The 9,147-nt window shown below is 44.8% G+C and overlaps 1 protein-coding gene across 1 annotated transcript; it reads right to left on the reverse strand.

The window, feature by feature from the left end:
- Positions 1-1,582: 1,582 nt before the first annotated feature.
- Positions 1,583-8,625, reverse strand: HSPA2 (heat shock protein family A (Hsp70) member 2). The gene is made up of 2 exons (XM_073570699.1): positions 7,154-8,625; positions 1,583-5,106 (listed from the first exon to the last, which is right to left on the reverse strand). Exons 1-2 carry the CDS (start codon positions 8,576-8,578, stop codon positions 4,627-4,629), a joined length of 1,905 nt encoding a protein of 634 aa, XP_073426800.1. The 5' UTR covers positions 8,579-8,625; the 3' UTR covers positions 1,583-4,626.
- Positions 8,626-9,147: the final 522 nt, after the last annotated feature.

A 9,147-nucleotide genomic window follows, 5' to 3' on the forward strand; every position in this document is an offset into this window, starting at 1 on the left:
TGTGAATGATGGATCCTGTTATTTACTGTATATAGAGGCGTTATCCATCATTATATAGGAGGTGAGCTGTGACATCGCCTATTGTGAATGATGGATCCTGTGTTATCTACTGTATATAGAGGTGTTATCCATCATTATACAGGAGGAGGTGAGCTTTGACATCACTTATTGTGAACTGTGGATCCTGTGTTATCTACTGCATATAGAGATGTTAACACAGGATCCACCATTCACAATAAGTGATGACAAAGCTCACCTCCTCCTCCTGTATAATGATGGATAACACCTCTATATACAGTAGATAACACAGGATCCACCAATCACATTAGGCAATTTCACAGCTCCCTCTCCTTTCACAATGACCTTTGCACATGCTCATTAGACACGTCAATATAGAAGACAGGGTCAGAGTCTGACCATTGAGGATAATCCTGGCTCTCCCGGAAGAAGGCACACAAGCCGAAACGCGCGTAGGGGTAGCTATTTACCACCTTCATGTTCTAATTACCCCTCCATCTAACACTTTCTTTGGTGATGTTCACCAGTGGCTTTACAATGGTCTGATACCTACTTATGATACATATACACACTTGCTGTTTGGAGGGAGTATCTTGTATTAACTATGTATTTGCCTCTGACCTGTGGTTCCACTATATTGGTAGTCTTCCCTGTCCAATCACCCTTCTACTATGTTACAGATATTTTTTAACACGGGTTGTTTAATAAAGCGATTTTTTTCAGTACTTTTGGTTCTCCTATGTGCAATTTTTTCTCTATATGCTTAGGATAATGTCCATGTACATTCCTAAAAAAATGGAAGTTAAGAATCTAAAATAGCACAAGGGGCCTGTGTCAAAATTGCAAGATTTTTTATAAAAATTGTTCTCAGGGGAAAAAAACATTGCTAAACATGTTTTAAAAGTACGTTTAACACAAAATACAAATTTAAAGGGGTATTCCCATATCAACAGTATATGTCTGATACATGCCGGTCCCAGACCTTTCCCAAGATAGGGCCGTCCCATACCTCCCTAGTGTGGTGGCCGCACTTGATCCATCCTGTATGGGGTATGACTGATACTGGCCAGATTGACGAGTCTCACAAGGGCAGATGTCAGCTGAAGAAAAGATCGCGGATATCGACATACAAGATTCCTAGGGCATAGTGGTGTCTTTATTATGCGGACTGGCAGAGGTCCTATGCATCATCGTAAGTAGCAGAAACCTGAAAGGGCTCCTAATGGCAGACAAGAAAGTTACTCTGAACACAGACCGCAATGCACGGACAGTCTGCTGACCCGAACTCGACAGCTTCATATATGCCTAAGAGACTGTCGAGTTCAGGTCAGGAGATCTGAAGACAGTCCAGTCCGTGCTCGGACTTAGTTTCCTGGACTCCTGTAGGCGCCCGAAGGCTCATGGTACTGGAAATAAGCTGATTACATGCTACGGTCATAGTGTCCTATAATGAACGTGTCCATTCACATTGCAGAAAACCTATCTGATTTCAGCCATGATACTCGGGGACACCTGATGTCAGAGCCACTTAGTGCAAAATGTCAAAAAAACTCATTAACCACCCTGCTGAGAAAATACTTTATTATCCATAAGAGAAGAAACTGAACATATGAAGAATAATGAAAGACACAAGCCCCAGAATTACACTTTCCACCAAGGCACTAAAATTCCCGTTACATGAAGATGAAAACAAAAACCATCACCTGCTAGAAGAAATAAACTTAGTGTTAAGACTTTCCAAGATTCCAGAAACTTTTCTGATATAAAGAACTTGGTTATGACCAATGGTGCTGAGAACAAAGAAATAACGGATGCAGAATTCTTACAATCGCTGGATCACGGGGGTCATTAGTGCAGAAAGAACCCCGGCTTCTTCCATACAGCCCAGAATAAGACCAGGAGGAGGAGGACCGCAGCGGATCTGGACCAAAGTGAAATGCATCCTGAGCTTAGAAAGCGCCTCTGCCATACCAGTAAAAGGAGATCTCCATCATAACATGTAACTACTAAGAGTCAGAAGCAAAATGCTGCATTACATATATGTGTATAGCTGGCCTGCCAAGACGTGATGATGAGCCACGACCTTTAACTTTGGCCTGTGCTTCAGAAGTTTGTAAAGTGCCCCCATAGTTGTGTTGCTGACCTCATCTCCTGACATTTGTGGGTACTAGAACACAAGAATTCTGCAGAGTCACCGCTGTGTGTGAATAGCTCCAAAAAACTCTGATCAGGAACCTAACTGTTCAAAGTTTGTGAAATTGTGATAACAAAACCAGAACGATTTCCTAGTAGAACTGAATGGACAGGACGGCACACGACCATACATCCCCCGCCTATCAGTTGTGTTCCTGGCAAACATCTATGGCAGCCACTTATGGATGAAGAAATCCAACATGCAGGCACGCCCTGCCCGGCAGCTCCTGTACACATTATTGGCAGGAAGCCTGGAGCCTAATCATCACGACAGACTTAAAGGGAACCTGTCACCAGTTTTTGAGTCTCAACATTACGCACGTTTGTGGAATACAGTAAAGGTGGTGGCATTTGTTGAAACACTCAAAAACTGGTGACAGGTTCCCTTTAAGCCAACGCATCATAACTCTTAAGGAAAAATAACAAAAGCCTCCTAAGATTTCAAAAAGTTTCCAATTTTGAAGCTTCTTTAGACAACGAAAGCAGCCATAGGCCCTGATCGCCGTGCGGGTCACAAGGGCACAGCTCAGATGACCAAAGGGCTTCACAATAATCCAAATCTGATTCCTTGAACTAGATCTTAGAGTAAGGCCAGGGTCAGACTTGGGAGAAACTCGCACGAGTCTCGCATCTTAATACCCGGCACTCGAGACCATAGTGTGCGGCTGCATGTATTGCTATGCAGCTGAGCGCTCCGCTCCCGAGTGCCGGGTATTAAGATGCGAGACTCGTGCGAGTTTCTCGCAAGTCAGACCCCAGCCTAAATGGACAATACTGGGGACATTACATTTTTTCTATTTAAATCCATGAATATTGGGCTAAAAATCATATTTTAATTTGGATTACATTAAAAATTTTGCACATTTTGGATTTTACAGCCTCTTTTTTAACCGCATATTGCTGGCTGCTGAAGGAGTTCTCTTACAATCTGTCAGTGAGCCATTCTCAACACGTTTGTAACTCTAATCTGCTCTTCTCAGCTGATTTACCACTAACATAAATGTACAGCTCAGGTTTTGATGTGGTCTATCTGGAATTCTCCATCAGAATAAGCTTACTGACAGATTCTCAAATAACTCATTCTGTAGCCAGCAGTAGTACATAGATTATAAACGGCAAACAGTGCATAATTTTTATTGAACACCCAATAATACTTAGCGCAAAATACATGAATGTAGCTTTAAAAAAAAAAAGCCCCTGAAGTTGTCCAGATGCTTTACGGTCATAACATGGACACAAAGATTTGGCTACATTACAACTGTCTGAAGGAAGCCTGTAAGAAACATTCAAGAGACAGCCAAGACTTCTCTAGGATTATGTCTGACTGTGTGCACCCAAACTACAGCAGTTTTGGTAATTACCTGCACTGACCCATTAGGTAGTCACTATGGTGCCCTCCACCACTATGGTGTCCTCCGCCACTATGGTGTCCTCCGCCATATGTATGATGTCATTTTTAACCCCCAATTATAATGCAGCAATGAAGGACACATCCTATGTCTGAGGAAACTTTTATTAAAAACCCACGCACACCACCCTGAGCAGTAAAGCCATGTAATGACTATAACAACTATAATAGCAATGAAAAAAAGCCAACAAGAATTAAAGGAAATCTCCACCTTTATGGAAGTTTCCTCATTACTTCTATATCTGTGGCTGTTTCTTCAGATTAGTCAGTGCCAGAGAACAAAGCCGACCCGTGCATATGAGAAATTGTGAAGTCTAAGGCACCGGCATAGTTTTATGGGTCTGTCCAAAATTCCATAGAAGATGGACATTTGCTTTAAAGGGGTTATTCCCATGTCAGACATTTATGGCATATCCCACAAGATAAGCCACAGGTGTCAGGTGGGACATGCGTCGGAATACCCACAGAAATGAATGGAGAGAGCCACTCATACGGTAACAGGGGCACAAGATGTGGCTCTACTCTCTAAAAAGGTCAGGGTGTCAACGGCAAGGCCTGCATTAATTTCTGGCACATCCGGTCTGAAATGACAATGGTCTTTTAAGCTCTAGCTAAGTGCTACAGATAATATGTAGATGCTTGATGCCCTTGGAAGTAAAAGGTAACAATACGCTGGTATCTGCATATAACCATCAGTGACCTATAATGCTTAAAGGGGTTTTTCCGTTTCAGATAACCCATTCCTGAGCTGCAGTTTTGTAAAACAAACTGTGCCTTATATACCCTCCATGGGTTCAGGTCTCTGGCGCAGCTCCTGGCATCTGTTACAATCTGCAGTGCAGCTCGCGCCATCAGCACTGTAGACAACAGACTCCGGAGACTGAGCACTGGACTCGGGGAGGGAGTGTAAAGCTGATTATATATATACACACACAGTAAATATATATTTTTTGCAGTCAGGGGTAAAAGGGATTTGTGAAGCTAGAAAACCCCTTTAATGTAAAAATCTAATCTACTTCTTCTATGGTGGGGCCCCCAGCTCCTCCGCCTGCAGCGCCCGGGTTGCCAGCTCCACCCTGGTACACGTTGCTCATGATTGGGTTCCACAACTTCTCCAACTCTTTTTGCTTGTGCTCAAATTCTTCTTTTTCGGCCATCTGGTTCCTCTCCAGCCAATCGATGACCTCTTTGCACTTGGACAGTATCTTCTCCTTGTCTTGGTCGCTTAGTTTACCCTTCAGCTTGTCATCTTCGGCCGTCTGCTTGATTTGGTAGGCGTACGACTCCAGTCCGTTCTTGGCCGATACGCGCTCCCTGTTGGATTCGTCTTCCTCCTTATACTTTTCGGCATCGTTCACCATGCGGTCGATATCTTCCTTGGTCAGCCGGCCTTTGTCGTTAGTGATGGTGATTTTGCTTTCTTTCCCGGTGCTCTTGTCGGCCGCCGTCACGTTCAGGATGCCGTTGGCATCGATGTCAAAGGTCACCTGAAATTATTGAAAAACGAAGCACGTGATGAGCAAATGGCACGTCGATGTTTTTGGAAATAAAAGTAGGACTTAAGTTGGTACTTTCATGTTAACCCTTTTGCTATTGGATTTCATGAAAAATTTTGCACTGCTTTGCTTTTACAGGCTTCTTGTTTCCCTGCACATTCAACTTTGATCAGTGGTCTGTGGTCTAAAATCGGCTGAGAGCGGGTCAGAAAAGGACACGCTAAAAAGTTATAAACTCCCCGTCAGACTACAAGAACGCGCTCACTGATGTATTTTCAGTTGAACCATTCTGCAGCCAGCAATATAAAGTGCAACCCAGAGGTTATAGAAGCCAAATAGTGCAAAATGTTAATGAAATCCAAATGCAAAAATGATTTTTAGCTTTATATACATTCATACATTATATAAATAAACGTCCCCAAAAGGCGAAACACCCCTTTAAAGGGGAAGACCACATACCTAGGCTTGGTACATGCATCAGAAAATCCACCAAGGATGTTGCCCAATGGCTGCAAGATTTTGAAATTAGTTGTGGGCATCACAGTGCGTGGAAATTGGGATGCATGCAGCCGGCCGCAGCGTGTGGTCCTACCCTAAAATCTATGGGGACAGTCAAGGAGTTTGCCCCACAGATAACTGAACTAAGCAGTAAAATTATTTTTTCTACAATGCTGGGATAAATCCAGATGTTGGCAATTCCCATCACAGATCCAAAGAGAAAAAAAAAAATATGTGTCTGTGTATATATAGATATGGGATAGATAGATAGATAGATATGGGATAGATAGATAGATAGATATGGGATAGATAGATAGATATGGGATAGATAGATAGATATGGGATAGATAGATAGATAGATAGATAGATATGGGATAGATAGATATGGGATAGATAGATATGGGATAGATAGATATGGGATAGATAGATATGGGATAGATAGATAGGGGATAGATAGATAGGGGATAGATAGATAGGGGATAGATAGATATGGGATAGATAGATAGATAATAGATAGTTAGATAATAGATAGATATGGGATAGATATGAGATAGATAGATATGGGATAGATATGGGATAGATAGATAGTTAGATAATAGATAGATATGGGATAGATAGATATGGGATGGATAGATAGATATGGGATAGAAAGATATGGGATAGATAGAGAATATGTGAATACAGGCTAAGAAAGTAGTGTGGCCACATTTTCTATAAAGGCGTGTATCACATAGACGTGCCCCTTCTCTCCTCCTTTTGGAGTCTCCTGTTACAAGCACAATGGAAGAATACATAAAGAAATCTTCTCTCTGAAGTGTATGGGGAGGTCCTGACGCTGCCTGATAGTGACGGAGGGAAGGAAGGGAGATGTGTAATGTCAATGCTCGATCCTTTCTGTTCTGGAAAGAAGTCCCAGAGGTGCCTTGAAGCGATTGACTCAGCTCTTCCCATTCAAAATGTGTGCACACTCCGCAAAATCGAGCATACATATGTACGGACAAAAGCTGTCAGGCCAAATAACTATTGATGGTGTATGGCAGACTCAAAAAGTGCCAAAAGCATATTACAAAATAGTACAAATGATAGCATTATTGGCACAAATTAAGCCAGGAGCCAAGAAAACATACTTCTACTATGCAGAAATTATTATTTTAGCATTGCTCCCAATTTAATTTGGTCAGTTTACTAAAGTCAAAACTATCAGTTTGGTGCCAGGTAGTAGTGGTGCCCAGATTGCCTTCCACGATTTCTCTCTAGATCATGTTCATCTATTATGGATACAACATAACAACTGTGCTGACAGAACAGAGAGAAGAGTCACCTCCATCTGTGTATGGATACAATGTGACACCGGTGAGCACACGCCACGGATACAATGTAGCTATCATATAAAAGTGATGATCACCGTAACCTGTGTATGGATACAATGTAACCACTGTGGTGAACAGACAAAAGATTGTCACCTGTGTATACCATGTAGCAGCTGAAACACTATAGAATCATTGTATAGATACAAGAAACAATTAGAAGAACTGGTCACCTCGATTTGTGGTACTCCTCTAGGGGCGGGGGGGATGCCAGTCAGGTCGAACTTGCCCAGTAGGTTGTTGTCCTTAGTCATGGACCTCTCGCCCTCGTACACCTGTACCAGCACACTGGCCTGGTTGTCGGAGTAGGTGGTGAAGGTCTGGGTCTGCTTGGTGGGGATGGTGGTGTTCCTCTTGATGAGTGGGGTCATCACCCCTCCGGCTGTCTCGATGCCCAGGGACAGTGGGGTGACATCCAGCAGCAGCAGGTCCTGAACGTTCTGGGACTTATCCCCGGTGAGGATGGCCGCCTGCACCGCAGCCCCGTAAGCCACCGCCTCGTCCGGGTTGATGCTCTTGTTGAGCTCTTTGCCGTTGAAGAAATCCTGGAGCATCTTCTGGATCTTGGGGATCCGGGTGGAGCCGCCGACCAGCACAATCTCCTTGATCTGGGCCTTGTCCAGCTTGGCATCACGGAGTGACTTCTCCACCGGCTCCAGGGTGCCACGGAACAGATCGGAGTTGAGCTCCTCGAATCGGGCACGGGTGATGGAGGTGTAGAAATCGACGCCTTCGTAGAGGGAATCGATCTCGATGCTGGCCTGTGTGCTGGAGGACAGGGTGCGTTTTGCCCGCTCGGAGGCCGTCCTCAGCCGCCGCAGCGCCCTCTTGTTCCCGCTGATGTCCCGCTTGTTCTTGCGCTTGAACTCTTCCACAAAGTGATTGACCATGCGGTTATCGAAGTCTTCGCCGCCCAGGTGAGTGTCTCCGGCTGTAGATTTCACCTCGAAGATGCCATCATCGATCGTTAGCACTGAGACATCGAAGGTGCCGCCGCCCAGATCGAAGATCAGCACGTTCTGCTCCCCGCCACCCTTCTTGTCCAGCCCGTAGGCGATGGCGGCCGCGGTGGGCTCATTGATGATGCGGAGGACGTTGATGCCGGCGATGGTCCCTGCATCTTTGGTCGCTTGTCGCTGTGAGTCATTGAAGTATGCGGGGACGGTGATGACCGCGTTGGGCACCTTCTTCCCCAGATAAGCCTCAGCGATCTCCTTCATCTTGGTCAGCACCATGGCCGAGATCTCCTCCGGGAAGAACGACTTCACCTCCCCCTTATACTCCACCTGCACTTTGGGTTTTGTCCCTTCGTTGATCACAGTGAAAGGCCAATGTTTCATATCGGATTGTACTGTCGGATCGTCAAAGCGTCGGCCGATCAATCTCTTAGCGTCGAAGATGGTGTTAGCTGGGTTCATCGCCACCTGATTCATGGCAGCATCTCCTATCAGCCTCTCGGTGTCTGTGAACGCCACATAGCTTGGAGTGGTGCGGTTACCCTGGTCGTTAGCTATAATCTCCACCTTGCCAAGCTGAAACACTCCAACGCAGGAGAACGTGGTGCCCAGATCAATGCCCACAGCCACCGAAGTACTCATCCTGACCAACTCGACAAGCAAGTTGAAACAACTGCGTAACGCTGGCTCTTGCGCTAGTTTTTATATGCTCCCGCCCTCTGCGCTCATTAGCCAGTTCCGAAAGCGAGACCCAATCAAAATACAGTAACGGTAAAACGCGCTGTCCGATTGGACAACGTTACTTTCTTTTTTTTTTCTTTCATTAGCCAATCACGCCATGGCAACGGAAGATAGGCGTGACTGCATAGACTGTTAACCAATCAACGAATATTAAAGACTGTCATGTGACTACAACACGTGTGATTTGACGGGAAGGCGTGTCTCAGGACTGCTCAATTGCGTCTGACTTTTCGGTTTCTTGCCAGAAGCCTCCGCGCATCGGGGCAGCGCGTGTCCTTATATGGTTCTCGGCGGAGAATTCCTGCAATGCCGTAAACTGCGGCGGGAATCTGTGTCTGCCCCGTGTGGTGACGCTTTGTGATGGTTACATGGACACACCTTTTTTATTAAAGTTTTTTTTTTAGTTGCTTTGTAATGGCACCATTTATTGTACCGTAAAATGTGCTGGAAACCAGGAGGAAAAGCCAATA

The sequence above is a fragment of the Dendrobates tinctorius genome, unplaced genomic scaffold, assembly GCF_039654945.1.
Source record: "Dendrobates tinctorius isolate UK_male_01 unplaced genomic scaffold, ASM3965494v1 ptg000006l, whole genome shotgun sequence".
Taxonomy (NCBI): Eukaryota; Metazoa; Chordata; class Amphibia; order Anura; family Dendrobatidae; genus Dendrobates; species Dendrobates tinctorius.